Source organism: Macaca thibetana, chromosome 1, assembly GCF_024542745.1.
Source record: "Macaca thibetana thibetana isolate TM-01 chromosome 1, ASM2454274v1, whole genome shotgun sequence".
In the NCBI taxonomy this organism is placed as follows: Eukaryota; Metazoa; Chordata; class Mammalia; order Primates; family Cercopithecidae; genus Macaca; species Macaca thibetana.
In genome coordinates this window covers 84248774-84267824 of record NC_065578.1, presented here as the reverse complement: position 1 = coordinate 84267824, position 19051 = coordinate 84248774, and the positions used below count along the sequence as shown (strand labels likewise).

Genomic DNA, 19051 nt, shown 5'->3' with positions numbered 1-19051 from the left:
ATCAGATGTTTTGATACAGGCATGCAATGCATTATAATCACATCATGGAGAAGGGGGTATTCATTCCCCCAAGCATTTATCCTTTGTATTACAGACAGTCCAATGACACTCTTTAATTATTTTAAAATATACAATTATTATTGACTAGAGTCACCTTGGTGTGCTATCAAATACTGGGTCTTATTCATTCTTCCTTTTTGTTTGTACCTATTAACCCATCCCTACTGCCCCTTCACCCCCGATCTCTCTGTCACACTGTTCTTCCCAGCCTCTGGTAACCATCCTTCTACTCTCTCTGTCCATGAATTTAATTGTTTTGATTTTTAGATCCCACAAATAAGTGAGAACATACAATATTTGTCTTTCTGTGCCTGACTTATTTCACTTAACATAATGATCGCCAGTTCCATCCATGTTGTTGCAAATGACAGGATCTCATTTTTTATGGCTGAATAATACTCCATTGTGTGTTTATACCACATTTTCTTTATCCATTCATCTGCTAATGGACATATAGATTGCTTCCAAATCTTAGCTATTGTGATCTGGTCTGCAACAAACATGAGAGCGCAGATATCTCTTTGATATTACTGATTTCTTTTCTTTTGGGCATATACCCAGCAGTGGGATTGCTAGATCATATGGTAGCTCTATTTTTAGTCTTTTGAGGAACCTCCAAACTGTTCTCCATAGTGATTGTACTGATTTACAGCCCCACCAACAGTGTACGAGAGTTCCCCTTTCTCAACGTCCTCACCAGCATTTGTTATTGCTTGTCTTTTGGATACAAGCCATTTTAACTGGGGTGAGATGATATCTCATTGTAGTTTTGATTTGCATTTCTCTAATGATCAGTGATGTTGAGCACCTTTTCATATCCCTTTTTGTGATTTGTATGTCTTCTTTTGAGACATACAAAGTCTATTCAAGTCTTTTGCCCATTTTTTGATCAGATTATTAGGTTATTTTTTATAGAATTGTTTGAACTCCTTATATGTTCTGGCTATTAATCCCCAGTTTGCAAATATTTTCTCCCTTTCTATGGGTTGTCTTTTCACTTTATTGATTGTTTCCTTTGCTGTGCAGAAGCTTTTAAACTTGATTTGATCCCATTTATTCATGTTTGCTTTGGTTGCCTGTGCTTGTGGGGTATTGCTCAATAATTTTTGTCCTGGAGATTTTCCCCAGTGTTTTCTTGTAGTAGTTTCATAGTTTGAGGTCTTAAAGTCTTTAATCCATTTTGATTTGATTTTTGTATATGGTGATAGATAGGGGCTTAGTTTCATTCTTTTGCATGTGGATATCCAGTTTCCCCAATACCATTTATTGAAGAGACGGTCTTTTCCCAAGTTTATGTTCTTGTCACCTTTGTCGAAAATGAGTTCACTGTAGGTGTGTGGATTTGTTTCTGGGTTCTCTATTCTGTTTCATTGGTCTGTGTATCGGTTTTTGTGTTTTGTATCTGTGTAATACCATGCTGTTTTGGTTAGTATAGCTATGTAGTATAATTTGAAGTCAGATAATGTGATTCCTCCAGTTGTGTTCTTTTTGCTGAGGATAACTTTGACTATTCTGGGTTCTTTGTGGTTCCATATCAATTTTAGGATTTTTTTTTCTATTTCTATGAAGAATGTCATAGATATTTTGATAGGGATTGCAATGAGTCTGTAGATTGCTTTGGAGTGTGGACATTTTAACAATATTGATTATTCCAATTGATGAACATGAAATATCTCCATTTATGGTGTCCTCTTCAATTTCTTTCATCAGTGTTTTATAGTTTTCATTATAGAGATATTTCACTTCTTTGGATGAGTTAATTTCTAGGTATTTTATTTGTGGCTATTGTAAATGGGATTACTTTTTAATTTTCTTTTTCAGATTGTTCACTCTTGCACATAGAAATGCTACTGATTTTTGTATGTTGATACTGTATCCTGCAACTTTACTAAAATTGTTTATCAGTTCTAATTGTTTTTTAGTGGAGTCTCTAGTTTTTTTCCAAATATAAGATCATCTCATCTACAAACAAGGATAATATGACTTCTTCATTTCCAGTTTGGATATGCTTTATATCTTTCTCTTTTCTGATTGCTATAGCTAGAACTTCCAGTAGTATGTTGAATAACAGTGGTGAAAGTGGGCATCCTTGTTGTGTTCCAGATCTGAGAGGAAAGCCTTTCAGTTTTTCCCCATTCAGTATGATACTAGCTGTGGGTATGTTGTATATGGTATTTATTATGTTGAGGTATATTCCTTCTATATCCAGTTTATTAAGGGTTTTTATCATGAAGCAATGTTGAGTTTTATCAAATGCTTTTTCAGTATCACTTGAAATGATCATATTGTTTTTATTTTTCATTCTGTTAATATGATGCATCACATTGATTGATTTGCATGTGTTGAACCATCCTTGCATCCCAGGGATAAACCCCACTTGCTCATGATGAATGATCTTTCTAATGTATGGTTGAATTTGGTTTGCTAGTATTTTGGTTGAGGAGCTTTGTATTAATATTCATTAGAGATATTGGCCTGTAATTTTTTTTATGTGTCTTATGGTTTTAGTATCAGGGTAATACTGGCCTCATAGGATGAGTTTGGAAGTATTTTTTCAGAAAAGTTTAAGTAGGATTGGTATTAGTTCTTCTTTAAATGTTTGGTAGAATTCAACAGTGAAGCTGTGATGGTTAATATGAGTGTCAACTTGATTGGATTGAAGGATACAAAGTATTGATCCTGGGTGTGTCTGTGAGGATGTTAAGGAGATTAACATTTGAGTCAGTGGTCTGGGAAAGGCACACCCACCCTTATTCTGGGCGGACACAATCTAATCAGCTGCCAGCATGGCTAGAATATAAGCAGGCAGAAAATGTGAAAAGAGAGACTGGCCTAGTCTCCCAGCCTATGTCTTTCTCCCATGCTGGATGCTTCCTGCCCTCAAACATCGGACTCCAAGTTCTTCAGTTTTAGTACTCGGATTGGCTCTCCTTGCTCCTCAACCTGCAGATGGCTTATTGTAGGACCTTGTGATTGTGTGAGTTAATACTTAATAAATATATATATATAAAAAAAATATATGTGTGTGTGTGTATATATACACACACATATACATTCCATTAGTTCTGTCCCTCTAGAGAACCTGAGTAATACCGAAACCATCAGGTCCTGGGTTTTTCTTTGCTGGGAGACTTCCTATTACAGCTTCAATCTCATTACTTGTTATTGGTCTCTTCAGGTTTTGGATTTCATCCTGGTTCAATCTTGGTAGGTTGTGTGTGTCCATTTTTTCTATATTTTCCAATTTATTGGTATATAGTTGCTTAGTATCCAATAATGATGTGAATTTCTGTAGTATCAGTTGTAATGTCTCCCTTTTTCATTTCTGATTTTATTTATTGGATCTTCTCTCTTTTTTAGTCTGGCTACAGTTTTGTCAATTTTTTTTTTTTTAGCTTTTTGAAAAACCAACTTTTTTTCCATTGATCTTTTGTATTATTTTATTTCAATTTCATTTATTTCTGCTCTGATCTTTATTTATGTTTCTACTAATTTTGGATTTAGTTTGCTCTTGCTTTTGTAGTTCTTTAAGATGTATCATTAGATTGTTTATTTGAAGTTTTTCCTTTTTTTTTTTTTTTTGATGTAGGCACCTAAAGCTATAAAATACCGTTTTAGTACTGCTTTTGCTGTATCCCATAGATTTTGGTAGGTTGTGTTTCCATTATCATTTGTTTCAATAAATTTTTAAATTTCTGTCTTAATTTCTTTATTGACCCACTGGTCATTCAGGAGCATTTTATTCAATTTCCATACATTTGTATAGTTTCCAAAATTCCTTTTGTTATTTCTAATTTTATGCTGTTGTGGTCAGAAAAAATACTTGAAATTATTTCAGTTTTTTTTTTTTTTAATGTTTTAAGACTTGTCTTGTGACTTAATATATGGTCTGTCTTTGAGAATGATCCATGTGCTGAGAAAAAAACTGTGTATTCTGTAGCCATTGGATGAAATGTCCTGTAAATATGTATTAGATCCATTTGGTCTACAGTGCAGATTAAGTCCAGTGTTTCTTTGTTGATTTTCTATTTGGAAGATCTATCTAATGCTGAAAGTGGGGTGTTTTAAGTCTCCAGCTGTTATTTTATTGGCGCCTATCTCTCTCATTAGCTCTAATAATATTTTCTTTATATATCTGGGTGCTCCAATGTTGGGTGCATATATATTTAAAATTGTTATATTCTCTTGCTGAATTGACCCCTTTTCATTATATAGTGAACTTTTTTGTCTCTTCGTATAGTTTTTGTCTTAAAATCTGTTTTGTCTGATATAAGCATAGCTACTCCTGCTCTTTTTTGGTTTCTTTCTCCATCCCTTTATTTTCAGTCTATGTGTGTCTTTATAGGTGAAGTGTATTTTTTGTAGGCAACAGATTAGTGGGTTTTTTTTTTCATCCATTTAGCCAGTCTGTGTCTTTTGATTGGAGAGTTTAGTCCATTTACATTCAATGTTATTGATAATTAAGGACCTACTCCTGCCACTTGGTTATTTATTTTCTGATTGTTTTGTTTTATGGTCTTCTTTCTCTCCTTCTTTCTTGTCTTCCTTTAATGACGGTGATTTTCTCTGGTGAAATGATTTAGTTTCTTGCTCTTTACTCTTTGTGTATCTGTTGTCTGTTTTTTGGTCTGAGATTACCATGAGGCTTGCACATACTATCTTATAAACCATTATTTTGAGTTGATAACAACCTAACCCTATTTGTATAAGCAAACAAGCAAAAACAAAACAAAACAAAACAAAAACCTAACAAAAACTATATGCCTTAATGTCGTCTCCCCAACTTTTAAGCTTTTTATTGTTTATATCTTATTGTACTGTCTGTGTCTTGAAAAGTTGTTGTAGTTATTATTTTTTATTGGTTTGCCAATTTAGTCTTTCTACTTAGGATGAGAGTAGTTTACACAAGGCAGTTACAGGGTTATAATTTTTTTGTTTTTCTGTGTACTTTCTAATACCAGTGAGTAAAATCTTTTTTTTTTTTTTTTTTTTTGAGATGGAGTCTCAGTCTATCACCCAGGCTGGAGTGCAATGGCACGATCTCGGCTCACTGCAACCTCCGCCTCCTGAGTTCAAGCGATTCTCCTGCCTCAGCCTCCCCAGCAGCTGGGATTACAGGCATGCGCCACCATGCCTGGCTAATTTTTGTATTTTTAGTAGAGACAGGGTTTCGCCATGTTGGTCAGGCTTGTCTCGAACTCCTGACATAGTGACCTGCCCGCCTTGGCCTCCCAAAGTGCTGGGATTACAGGTGTGAGCCACCGTGCCAGGCCTTCTCTGGGAAAATCTTTATTTCTCCTTCATGTTTAAAGAATATTTTCACCAGACATACTATTCTAGAGTAAAAGTTCTTCTCCTTCAGCACTTTCAATATGTCATGCCCCTCTCTCCTGGCCTTTAAGGTTTCCACTGAAAAGTCTACTGCCAGATGTATTGATGCTTCATTGTATGTTGTTTCTTTTCTCTTGCTGCTTTTAGGATCCATTATTTAACCTTGATCTTTAGGAGTTTGATTATTAAATGCCTTGCAGTAGTCTTCTTTGGATTAAATCTGCTTGGTGTTCCATAACCTTCTTGTATTTGGATATTGATATCTTTCTCTAAACTTGGGAAGTTCTTTGTTATTATCCCTTTGAATAACTTTCTACTCCTGTATCTTTCTCTACCTCCAAATTTGCCATTTTGAGGCTATTTCTTGGATCCTGTAGGCATGCTTCACTGTTTTTTATTCTTTATTGTTTTGTCTCCTCTGACTGTGTATTTTTAAATAGCCTGTCTTTGAGCTCACTAATTCTTTCTTCTGCTTGATCATTTCTTCATTAAGAGACTCTGATACATTCTTCAGTATGCCAATTGCATTTTTTCAGCTCCAGAATTTCTTTTTGATTCTTTTTAATTATGTCAATCTCTTTGTTAAATTTATCTGATAGAATTTTGAATTTTCTGTCTTATCTTGAATTTCTTTGAGTTTCCTCAAAAGAGCTATTCTGAATTATCTGTCTGAAAGGTCACCTGTCTCTGTTTCTCCAAGATTATGTCCTTAGTGCCTTATTAATTTATTTGGTGAGGCCATGTTTTCCTGGATTATCTTGATACTTGTAGATGTTCATCTGTGTCTGGGCATTGAAAAGTTAGGAATTTATTGTCATCTTCACTGTCTGGGCTTTTATTATCTGTCCTTCTTGAGAAGGCTTTCCAGATATTTGAAAGGACTTGGGCATTGTGATCTAAGTTGCATCTGCTTTGGAGGGCACCCCAAGCCTAGTAATGCTGTGGTTCTTTTTTTTTTTTTTTTTTTTTTTTTTTTTTGAGACGGAGTCTCGCTCTGTCACCCAGGCTGGAGTGCAGTGGCGCGATCTCGGCTCACTGCAAGCTCCGCCTCCCGGTGTGGTTCTTATAGACTCATGGAGTTACCACTTTGAACAAGATCTAGGAGAATTCTCTGGATTACCAGGCAGAGACTCTTGTTCTCTACCCTTTTTATCTCCCTAACACATGGTGTCTCTCTCTCAGTCCTGAGCCATCTAAAGCTAGGGATGGAGTGACACAAGCACCCCTGCGGCTACTACCTCTGTGACTACACTGGGTCAGGCCTGAAGTCAGCACAGCACTGGGTCTTGCCTAAGGCCAGCTATAACTACTCCCTGGCTACTTCCTATGTCCACTCAAGGCTCTGGGGCTCTCTAGTTAGCAGGCAGCAAAGCCAACCAGGCCTGTGTTCTTCCCTCCAGGATGGTTGAGTGCCCCCAGCACTCTGCTGGGTCCAGAGGTACTGTCCAGGAGTCAGGGACTAGAATAAAACACTTTAGAAGTCTACCTAGTGTTCTGTTGTGTCGCGCCTGAGCTGGCACTCAAATTATAAGATGCAGTTCTTCCCGTTGTTCCCTCCCCTCCTTCAAAAGCAGAGGAGCCCTTCCCCATGGTCATCACCACCAGAGGCCCATGGACAGTACTGCCAGACTACCACTGATGTTCTCATAAGACCCAAGGTCTCTTAAGTCAGCTTGTCATGAAGGTTGTCTGGCCTGGGACTCATCCTTCAGGGCAGTGGGCTCCCGTCTGGTCCAGGGGAGGTCCAGAAATGCCATCCAAGAGTCAGCTCTTAGAATTGGGGACTCCAGGAGCCCACTTGTTGCTCCACCCCCCATAGCCAAGATAAACCTGAAGCCAACAAGTCTCAGAGGCTCACCCAAGGCCCTAGATGTAGTACCTGGGTTTCACTGCTGATTATTCAGTGCCCAAGGGCTCTTCAGTTTGCAGGTGATGAATGCTGCCAGGACTGGGTTCTTCCCTTCAAGGTAGTGGATTCCCTTCTGGCCCAGGGTGTGCCTAGAAGTGTTGCCCAGGAGCTAGGGCCTGGAACAGAGGCCTTATGACTCTGACCCATGCCCTATCATGCTGTGGCTGAGCCAGTATCCAAGATGCAAGACAAAGTCCTCCCCACTCTTCTTTCTCCTCTCCTCAAGCAGAAGCAAGGGGTCTTTTCGGAGCCACTAGTTGTGCAGCCTGGGGTTAGGGGAGAGGTGACATCACCACTCCTTTAGCCGTCCTGGTAGTTTAGTAGATTGCATGCCCCTCCAGTCCACTGTCTCTGGGCCCAGTTCAGCACTAGGACTTGCCTAACAGTTGCAGTCCTTGTGGCCTAAATTGCCTTTCAAATTCACTTAGAGACCCAGAGCACTTTAGCCTGCAGTGATGAAGTTTGTGGGAACTCAAATTCCAATCACAAGGACCTGTGATTCCTCTCTGGCTAGGAATGGTTTAAATGTTCCCTCTGTGGGTTGGCATCAGCTGAATTTGGTCCAATTTTCCTTTCTGCTCTAACTGGACAGCACCAAGTTTACTGCCTCACAATTGTTGTGCTTTCCCTCCCCCAGCAAGCAGAGGCACTCTCCGCTCCAGGTGGCCGCTGCTGGGGCTGGGGGAAGGGTGGTGTCAGTGATTCAGGACTGTTTTTTCTACCTCTTCAGTGCCTCTTTTAGCAATACAGAGTTAAAAGCAGGTAGTACGAGTGTTCACCTGATTTTTGGTTCTTATGAAAGTGCTTTCCTTACATAGCTAGTTGTTAAATTGATGTCCTCTTGTGAGGGGATGATCAGTGGAGGCTTCTCTTCTGCCATCTTGCTCTACCTCCTGGGCTTTTGCAAGAACCTTTATGTCCTTTGCCTATTTCGCAAGGGTTATTTCCACGAAAACTAAATGATACATTCTAAAAATGCTTAAATAGGTCCACATAAACCATAACTGGTGGGAATATGCTAAAAATCAATGGGGGCACCACCATGAACCCCTTAATTTGGGAAACTTGGACAGTTTCCCCAAGATGCCTCACATACCTAGGTGAAACACAGGCAACTGATGTTTTGTTTTGTTTTATTTACTTGAGACAGGATCTCGTTCTGTTGTCCAGGCTGGAGTGCTGCGGCAAAATCATACCTCACTGCAGCCTTGAACTCCTATGCTTAAGCGAATCTAGTGCCTCTGCCTCCCAAGTAGCTGGGACTGTAGGCATGCACCACCACACTGGGCTGATTTTTAAAAGTCTTTGTAGAGACAGAGTCTCACTATATTATCCAGGCTGGTCTTGAACTCTTGGCCTCAAGTGATCCTCCTGCCTCAGTCTCCCAAAGTGTTGAGATTACAGACGTGAGCCACTGTGCCAGTGCCATCAGATGTTACTGACCAAGTGAGGGCACCTTAGGTGTGATAGGTAACAATTCATATATTAACTCTTGGGAATTCTTAACTTCTCTATTTTCTAAGTTAACACAATTAGAAGCCCTAACACTTTCTTCTCACATACCAGTGAATGGTCTTGCATACGTCCTTGTGTGTGAGGACCCCACTTTGGAGACCACTGCAGCAGGGGATAAAAACAACTTTCATGCCCCTTGTCAAGTAGCGTAAGGATCACATAAGCCAAAGGCAATAGCAGTCTGGGCTGGTTAGCTTATTTGCTGACAAAGTATCATCACTGAAACTGGCGTGTGCATTTTCCTGAGGCAAAGGTCAAGAGCCTTGTTGTGTTCTCATAGGGGTTTATAACTCCAATAAGGTTAAGAATCACTGGTATCCGGTTTTGTTTTGTTTCAAAACTTCAGGCTTCCATAGACTCTTTGTCATTGTTTTGATAAAGCTGAAATTGCCCTTGATCATATCATAGCCTTAAACTTAGCCAGTGTCACACAGTCCTGATTATCTCTGGAGAGAGTAGGTTTTCTTAATGCCAACCTCATAGTCCTGATTATCTGTGGAGAGAGTTGGTTTTCTTAATACCTGACAGTAGCTTTGTTGTGCCTTCCTCCTGTTTTCTTATCACAGTACCAGTCTCAGCCTTCTTTTCTTTCATTTTCTATTCCAGCATCTCTGGGTTTTATTTAGCCCACTGTGTGGGTGGCTTTCTATTCTATTCCAAATCTTATTTTTATGCCTTCAAATACTATGCTTTTTTTCTTTGATATTTTGGTCTTTAGTGATGCCAGTATTAAGCTTGTAAAAATCCAGATCATGCATTTCCTATGGTTTAATGAAATATAAATAATTCATAAGAGCTGTGATTGCTCTTATTTATTTCATGCAATTTCAATTGCATGACAGCCCTGTAGCTGATGGGTCAGTGTAATTTAGATCTTCATTGATTTTGGTTCCTTAAGCGGTTTTATGGTACAGTTACTTTCACTTCTCCTGACTTACATTACCACAAGTTAGTAGCTCCATGCTTTTCTTAAATTGTTGGTGATTTTCATTTGTGATGGAAGTTGCAGTATTTCTCCTGTCTGCTGACTTAGTTTTTTTGTTTGTTTGTTGTTGTTGTTGTTGTTTGTTTTTGTCCCCCAGGCTGGAGTCCAGTGGCATATTCTCAGCTCACTGCAACCTCTGCCTCCTGGGTTCCAAGTGATTCTTGTGCCTCAGCCTCCTAAGTAGCTGGGATTACAGGTTTGTGCTACCATGCCCAGCTAATTTTGTATTTTTGGTAAAGACGGGGTTTCACCACGTTGGCCAGGCTGGTCTTGAACTCCTGTCCTCAAGTGATCTGCCTGCCTTGGCCTCCGAAAGTGCTGGGATTACAGGCATAAGCCACCGCGCCTGGCCTCTGCTGACCCAATTCTTGGTTATGAAGCTGTGGTTGTAGTTTAAGCTTCCTGTAAGACACCCAGCCAGGTGTTCAGCATCGCAAGGTATGTAGGGTAAATATGTGTTAAATAAAATAATGTTTTATTCCTATGATACTGTGTTGTCTCGTCTCTCTCTTTCTCTGTTTTAAAATTTTTTTCTCTCTTCACTTTGCACCATTTTTATACCATTTAATTTTTGTTATAGCAATAAGATATCGTGTTGTGTGTGTGTGTGTTTAATACCCTTCATCTACCAGGACAAACCTACAAATGGGGAAGAGGGAGGCAATAAAGAGCCCTCAGAAAAGTAAACTTTAGAAAGTTTATACATTTATATTTTCCTTGAAATATCAGAATTTTTAAATTAAAATTTCAATATCTTTTCCTCCCAAATGTACATATTATTTTAAAACTTAAGTTAGGTTTATTAAAAAACAGCTATCTCATCATGCACCTTTATTATTCATTATCAACTTTTTCTGCTACATGTCTATCATTTTATCATCAGTTGACTAATACTAGCCTATATTTCACCAGTTGGCTCATGTACTTTTGAGGGAAATGTTTTTCCTGCTACTTTTTTCATTTTTCATCTTTCATGTTGCTAAAAGTATTACAACTGCTCTGTAAATACCCAGATGAAACAATTATGGAAGGATAGATAGCATAAATAGTGTAATACAATGAGTGATCTCATAGTCATTATCTGCTAGTTTGACCTTTTTCTTTTCTTTTTGCCTGAGACTTCTTAATAAAGTTTCTAAGGGCAATGCTCACATCAGTTATCATTTCTTTTCTTTTCTTTTTTTTTAATTGTACTTTAAGTTCTAGGGTACATATGCATAACGTGCAGGTTTGTTACATATGTATACTTGTGCCATGTTGGTGTGCTGCACCCATCAACTTGTCAGCACCCATCAACTCATCATTTACAGTTACCATTTCTTGAACACTTAGTGGCCGCTCAGTCAAAGGAACCCAGCAGTCAGAAGAATTATTTGAAGCCTCTTGAAGCAATTGGGCTGCATCAAGCACTCTCTCTTTGCAGGACACTCAGATAATATTTCCAATATAACCCTTAACTCATGGTATCATACTTTTATCTATTCACATTTGCTCCTGGAAGGCAGGAAAATGTCTCCAGTAGAGCATGACCCACAAGGTATTCTTTTATTTATATTTATTATATATTTATTATATAAATAATATATGTTTATTATATATATATTTATGACACTGCGTCTTGCTCTGTCACCCAGGCTGAAGTGCAGTGGTGCAGTCTTAGCTCACTGCAACCTCTACCTCCTGAGTTCAAGCTATTCTCATGCCTCAGCTACCTGAGTAGTTGGTATTGCAGGCATGTGCCACCACACAGGCCTATAATTTTTTTTTAATTTTTTTTATTTTTAGTAGAGATGGGGTTTCACCACATTGTCCAGGCTGATCTTAAACTCCTGGACTCTAGTGATCCACCCACCTTGCTCTCCCAAATACTGGGATTACAGGCATAAGCCACCATGCCTGGCCAGTATTCTTTAAGTATTTGATTAAATGCCTTGTTTTGCGCCACTGTTTTGAGAAAACAACCTCTTTGTCCCTTTTCTTTTCTTTGATTTGGAACCACTCTGGCCTTCTCTGTAGTCCTATAAATTTGAGGACAGGCAGTTTTGATGCCTTTGGGCCTAGAATCTTGGCTCTCTTGTTCCCCTTTCCTGAGGCCACAGAACGGAAGCTGAGTGTACTTGAATGGTGGCAATTGGCTGTTACTCATGTAGGTATCCGCCAAGATTGACCCAGTTTTTGCTCTCCTTAACTCTTCAGTCTTTTAAAGGTACTTCTTTACCCTCCTCAAGAAGTATGTATTGTATCTAGGATTTTTCTTTTCCTTCCTTCCCTCCCTCCCTCTCTCCTTCTCTCCCTTCTTCCTTCCCTCCATCCCCTACTTTCTCTCTCCTCCCTCCCTTCCTTTCTCTCTCCTCCCTCCCTTACTTTCTCTCTCCTCCTTCCCTCCCTCTTTCTCTTTTTCCTTCCTTCCCTCCCTCCCTCCCACTTTCCCTCCCTCCCTCTCTCCCTTCTTCCTTCCCCCTCCCGCTACTTTCTCTCTCCTCCCTCCCTCTCTCCTTTTTCTCCTTACTTCCCTTCCCTTCCCTCCCTCCCTCCCTCCCTCTCTCCTTCTCTCCTTCCTTCCCTCCTTCCTTCCCTTCACTTCCTCTCTCCTTCTTTCCTTGCTTTCTCTCTTTCTTTCCTCTTTTCCTTGCTTTCCAGCAGGATAATTCTGAATAACTTAGCCCTCTAATCCTAGAAACAAGATATTTAAAAATCTATTTAGAAATAGTAAATTATTAACAACTGACAATAAGCCTTAAAATGGGCATCCCCTTTTAGGATTATTTTAGATTTGTCAGTCAAGGCAGATAACATAGATCATCAGTCAGTATAAAAATATGTCACTTACATATTTCCAGTAAAAAGATCCTTAAAAATGACCCACAATTATAAAACCTTTCCAAGAAATGAGTAACTCTAATAATTAGCATAACTTACTAGAATTTATTCTTTACACTTACCATCAATATACTTCCTAAGGCAAGAAGTCAAACTCAAACTGGCTTAAGCTATAAAGGGTATTTGTTGACTCAGATGGAAAGACTTGGGATGGATTACTTCAGGAACAGCTAGATCCAGGAATTCAAGTATTGTTATTAGGCATAGTGTCTGTCTGCCTGATCTTCTGTGTTAGCTGCAGTCTCTGGTAAGCTCTCCTTTGGTGGTGAGATAGATTTTAGGAACTCCGGACTCACAGTCTGTGCTTGAAGTCAATGATCTCCAAACTTTGTTGATTATGTACCTAACAGTAAAAGTTGAGCAGAATAGTCCCAACATGTATGTATTTCTTTATATATGATATGCTACTAGATACTACTTTTGTGTGTTATATAATGTATATTCTTTGTTATGGTATACATATGCTGTAAGTTATATTGCTGTGTTGTATGTATATTCTATGTTATACTAATTATGGAGTTCAATTTTTAGTTTTTAATGTAAATAATAAAATAAAAATACTAATATTTTTTATACTCCCAATGGATTGTTTTCTGCACTCCACTTTGGGGACTACAATAACAGTCCTGTGAACCATCTCTCATTGGTTCTTTTTGGCCTACCCTGAGTCATGTGCCCATTCCTGAGTCCAGAGTCCTTGAAATAGTAAAAGCAAATTTTTATTAATGTAAAGTGACAAATATCTGACTAGGCTTAAATTGAGAGATGCTATTTATCTTTGTGAAGCTATTTATATTCTGGAATCACTGATACTTTATCCAAAAAAAGGGTCATAGTCCTTCTCTCAGTACAGAGTTACAGAACAAAGATTCTCTTCTTCCATAACAATCTAATTCCATTCGTTTATACTAAATTTCTGTAATGTCATACCTGGAGTATCATGAAAATGTCCTGTCTGGTTTTTGTTCATATACCCACTCACATACAATTCGTACATACACACTCACACAAACATAAACACACATACTTTCTCTAGTGACAGGTGAACGCTCTATGTTAAGAAGTAGGAATTGATGAGTCTTGTAAGTAAAATCCAATTTTTATAATTCTTGAGATTGGCTGTTTTTTTAATTTTGTTTTTAATTTTTAATTTTTTGAGAGAGAGTCTCACTCTGTCACCCAGGCTGGAGTACAGTGGCGTGATCTTGGCTCACTGCAACCTCCACCTCCTAAGTTCAAGCAATTCTTCTGTCTCCACCTCCCTAGTAACTGAGATTACAGGGGCCCGCCACCACACCCAGCTAATTTTTGTATTTTTAGTAGAGATGGGGTTTCACCATGTTGGTTAGGCTGGTCTCAAACTCCTGACCTCAAATGATCTGCCCGCCTCAGTCTCCTAAAGTGCTGGGATTACAGGTGTGAGCCGCCATGCCTGGCTGAGATTGGCCATTTTGAACAAGATTGGTGGCTGTGTGGAAAAGTAGGAGGTAGAGGGTCTGGAATAATTTTTCATGTAGTTTTAGAAATGGGAGACGGTCCCTGCCATAACTAGAGTTCTTTTTTATTCTGTGTTCATAAAGAGGCTTTTCAGTGTATGACATGCCATATGTACCAGCTCAAGTTTAGGGAAAGCAAGTTACTTCTAAAGGAGCTGAAGGAGAGGCTTTCCTGGGTATTTAAAATTAATCTTCTGTGGCAGAAATGCAATGGCACGTCATGATTCTGAGATGAAAGAAGAATGTCTAAGGGAAGACCTGAAGTTTTACTTCATGAGCCCTTGTGAAAAATACCGAGCCAGATGCCAGATTCCGTGGAAACTGGGTTTGCAGATTTTGAAGATAGTCATGGTCACCACACAGGTAACTTACATTATTATTTCATTTGATTTTTCCCTTACCCCAAGACAAAACTCTTTTCATGTGTTCTGTACTTGACTTTTGTTCTGAAAAGCCCAGACTCAAGTTCCTAAAACGAAAATTATGTTGACTCTGGAGAGCAGAGGGTAGGTTGAAGTTCTGTTTAGAAGACAATCTTAGTAAGAGATCCTGAGGTCCTCTCTGTACAGGTTCTGTAAATGCTGAATCAATGTCGATCTGTGGTGAGGGGTTTCTATGTCTGAGTGACACACATTTGTGTTCTGGAACTCTCTTTATTAAACACAGCTTATTCAAATATACTTTCAAAATCTGCATTTTTTTGTCTTCAGACTTACAGAATCCTAAGTTTTCCTTGTATCATATCAATGTGCTCTATCTAAGTAAACACTGATCCCAGGCACTATCAGGATTATACAAAAGCTGCATTTAGACCTTTTGTTCAAGTTCATATTGTTGAGCTCTTTATTACCGGTATCAAAACAGCCATCAGAGTTTTCCTCTAGTTTTGGGGCCTGTATTGCTGAACCAGTATTGGGGAGGCTTCTCTATAGGTCAAGGGTCCCCAATCCCTGGGCCATGGACCTGTTAGGAACCAGGCTGCACAGCAGGAGGTGAGTGGTAGGCAAGGGAGTAAAGCTTTATCTGTTTTTATAGCTGCTCCCCATGGCTTGCAGACTGCCTGAGCTCTGCCTCCTGTCAGATCAGTGGTGGCATTAGATTCTCATAGGAGCGCAAACCCAGTTGTTAACTGCACATTCAAAGGATCTAGGTTGCACACTCCTTATAAGAATCGAATGCCTGATGATCTGTCACTGTTTCCCACCACCCTGGATGGGACCTTCTACTTGCAGGAAAACAAGCTCAGGGCCCCCACTGATTCTACATTATGGTGAGTTGTATAATTGTTTCATTATATATTACAATGTAGTAATAATAGAAATAAAATGCACAACTAATGTAATGCATTGGAATCATCCTGAAACCACTACCCACCCACCCCCACCCCCACCCGCTCCAGTCCCTGGAAAAATTGTCTTCCGCAAAACCAGTCCCTGGTGCCAACAAGGTTGGGAATCATTGCCGTAGTTAACTATATTTGAAACACGTGCCCTTTTAAACTGATTAGAGATATGTGGCTCTATTGGCAAATAATCATTCTGTTATCAGTGTAGAGGTGTGTAAAGATGTTATTTCTGGGACATAAAAATAAATACTTAAAAATACCTTTATGTAGTTTTAGAAATGGGAGAAGGTCCCTGCCATAACTAGAGTTACTTCTTTATTCTGTGTTCATAAAGAGGCTTTTCAGTGTATGATATGCCATATGTACCAGCTCAAGTTTAGGGAAAGCAAATTACTTCCAAAAAAACAACAAGGTTGAGATGCAAAGACATTGTTAAATGTGTATGCGTATTGTTAGCTTATTTTCATTCTCATTCTTGGTTTTGAAGTTTTAGTCTTGGCAACCAATAATATATCTATTCTGGTCCTGTCCTCAGAATTTGCAGTGTAGGAATATAGATCAGTTAATTAGGCTAGTTCTGGCTTTGTCTTATGCCTACCTTTCTTATCCATATACATTCAATGCTAGTATCACCTTAATTTTTCGTAGAATAGCCTTTATTGTGTCACTCTCCTGTTCAAAACCCTACTTCCTGTAATCCCAGCATTTTGGGAGGCCGAGGTGGGCGGATCACGAGGTCAGGAGATTGAGACCATCCTGGCTAACACGGTGAAACCCCGTTTCTACTACAAATACAAAAAATTAGCTGGGCGTGGTGGCAGGCACCTGTAATCCCAGCTACTGGGGAGGCTGAGGCAGGAGAATGGCGTGAACCTGGGAGGCGGAGCTTGCAGTGAGCTGAGATCCGGCCACTGCACTCCAGCCTGGGCGACAGAGTGAGACTCGTCTCAAAAAAACAAAAAACAAAACAAAACAAAACAAAAACCCCTACTTCCCAAGAAGAAAATTTCACCTCTCTAGCCTGGAATTCAAAGAGTTCCAGTCTCCTTCAACTTGTCTTTCCAACAAGTTTTCATCTGCTGTTTCCTACCCAAGTCCCAGTCAGACAGGCCAACCCAATGATTCTCTTCCACATCCTGTTTGTTCCTCCAAATCCAGGGTGACTTTTTCTCCCTCACCTTTCAGGTACTATTTGAAGTCCCATCTCCCCCACTGGGCCTTGCCTGACCATCCAGCACATGGTTTTCTTTAGTACTTCTTCCTGTCTACATGACTGATTTTATTTTTTATTATTTTTTCAAGGTGGGGTCTCTCTGTGTCACCCAGGCTGGAGTGCAGTGGCACAATCATAGCTTACTGCAACCTCGAACTCCTGGGCTCAAGAGATCTTCCCACCTCAGCCTTTTAAACAGCTGACTAAAGGCACATGCCACTGCACCTGGCTTTTTATTTTATTTTTGTAGAGATGGGGTCTTGCTTTGTTGCCCAGACTGTATTTGAACTTGTGGTTTCAAATAGTCCTCTCGCCTTGGCCTCCCAATGAGCTGGGATTACAGGCATGAGCCACTGTGCCCGGCCTACTAATTTTACTTTAAATAACAAAATATTTCTGGGAACTATACTTTACTTTTCATATGGGCATACCCTGTTTCCCCTAATAAAATTGGGAAGGATTAAACTTTTGTTTCCATATAGGATCATTCTAACAAATTTTGCTATTTGGGTGATATCTAATTGGAGCAGATTTCTTGTTTACCATTCCTTGCATAATATCTCACTTTTCCCTCCCTCTCTTTTTCTGTTTTTCTTTTTTTCTTTTTTTTTTTTTTTTTTTTTTTTTTTTTTGTGCTCCATCCTCAAGTCTAATGGGATGGGTATGAGGGCTGATGAGAAAGAAAAAACTTTTTAAAATTCTTACTCTGAATTCTGCAGTAATTTATAATCTTGAGGGAGGTGTCTACATTCTTTTGCTAGTTCTACTCTTTCTCTCCCATTTCTTTTGCACATAATTAGAGCAGTATCTTGTTTTTACCTGGTACAGAATATTTTATCCTACATTGATTTCATAATGAGGCCTTAAATTCACAATCTTTGCCAGACTACACTTATAAGTAATTATTTTTCTGTCTTGTATCATACTCTCAGCAAATCTTAATGTCTAATTAGTGGGACTAGGATGCATTTTGCTGTCAACGCCTTTTAAAAAAAAAAACCCAGTCATTTGGACGATACCATCTTCCCTTACTCTTACTCTGCAGTGAGTGTTTGGTTCTGTCATAACAAGAAAGGGACTTCGCAGTTTCCTTCCCAGGATTTGTCTCCTTTAAGAGATGATTTGAAAATCCCAACCTTCCCCAGTGCTGGGCCATGCATTTTGATCTTGGCTTGTTCTATGAATAGAATGGAGGAAATTTCTTGCTCCTGATGCCAGATAGGTTAGGTTCCAAGCAGAGATTACAACAGAGTCCTCTCATCCCCAAAGCTGAGTTTTGATGAGCTTTGAGTTTAAGGTTGTGGCTTCAAATATCAGCAAACTGTATACCACTTTCATGGTCAATTTGTTCATTCCCTAGTTCACATTTTTTTGTTGTTGATTCTTTAGCTTCACTATTAATGTGGGAGGAATGGGTCGAGTATCCCTGCCTCTAGAGTTAAATTGGCAGCATTTCAGTTTAAGAGGTTGTGGGGCCAAGAGGTTGAGAGAACAAACAGACTCTAGAATCAAACAGACCTGGGTCCAGATCCTTACTCTAACATTTTCTGGATATTCCAACCTGGATAAATTACTTGACTTCAGATGTATCAAATGGGATTATATTCATCAGCTGATTCAGTGTTTGACGTTGTGATGGGCATTATTTCATTTCCTGAGTATATGATAGTAGGGGAAAAGGAAAAACATTCCTGTCCTTGCAGAGCACAGTGCAATAGCTCACTCATAGGGTATTGAGAATTAAATGAAAAATAATAAATTTTAGCACAATGCCTGGTTCTCAACAGATAGGAGTTGTTATTCAGTACCATGCAGTGTTGTTCTTTTCCACATTGTATCCCAGCTTGGCTCAGAGTAAGCACTCAGCAAACTTTGATTGAAGAACTTCATTCATGTGTGGTGTGTATACCAGTTTTTTCATATGTGTCAGTAGTTTTAATAAAACTTCGAAGCAATCGTGTGTGTTGTTTCCCTGGTTTACATTTTACCTTTCAAGAGCAACATGACCTTTTCTGGCTTCTCCTACAGGCACCATTGACAGAAATCACATGCTTAGAAGAACTTATAACCTTCTGTTGCTTAATTTTCAGCACAAGTTAGATGATGTGGGACTTCTTATCTGATGTTTTCCTTAGAATAGCTGAGTTTTAGCAGTTGCACAGTCCTTTGACATGGCATTTGAGGAATGTGACATGGTGAGTCTCAAATGCTGAACAGTAGCATCTGTGTACATTCTCAAGTGATAGTTGCCTTTCCTAATTTTGAAAAGCTAGCACTTAAATTTGTTAGAAGAAGCATCCCAAAAAACTGTTTCAGC

At 39.1% G+C, this 19051-nt stretch overlaps 2 protein-coding genes across 2 annotated transcripts in view; both read left to right on the top strand.

Moving 5' to 3' along the window:
* Positions 1 to 19051, top strand: part of GNG5 (G protein subunit gamma 5) — a 547759-nt gene that overhangs the window by 57966 nt on the left and 470742 nt on the right. The window lies entirely within an intron of this gene.
* MCOLN2 (mucolipin TRP cation channel 2) overlaps positions 1 to 19051 on the top strand; it is a 72710-nt gene that overhangs the window by 14688 nt on the left and 38971 nt on the right. The window contains exon 2 of the mRNA XM_050806133.1: positions 14380 to 14539. Within this exon, the coding sequence (XP_050662090.1) occupies positions 14380 to 14539 (160 nt within the window). The remainder of the gene's footprint in view (positions 1 to 14379; positions 14540 to 19051) is intronic.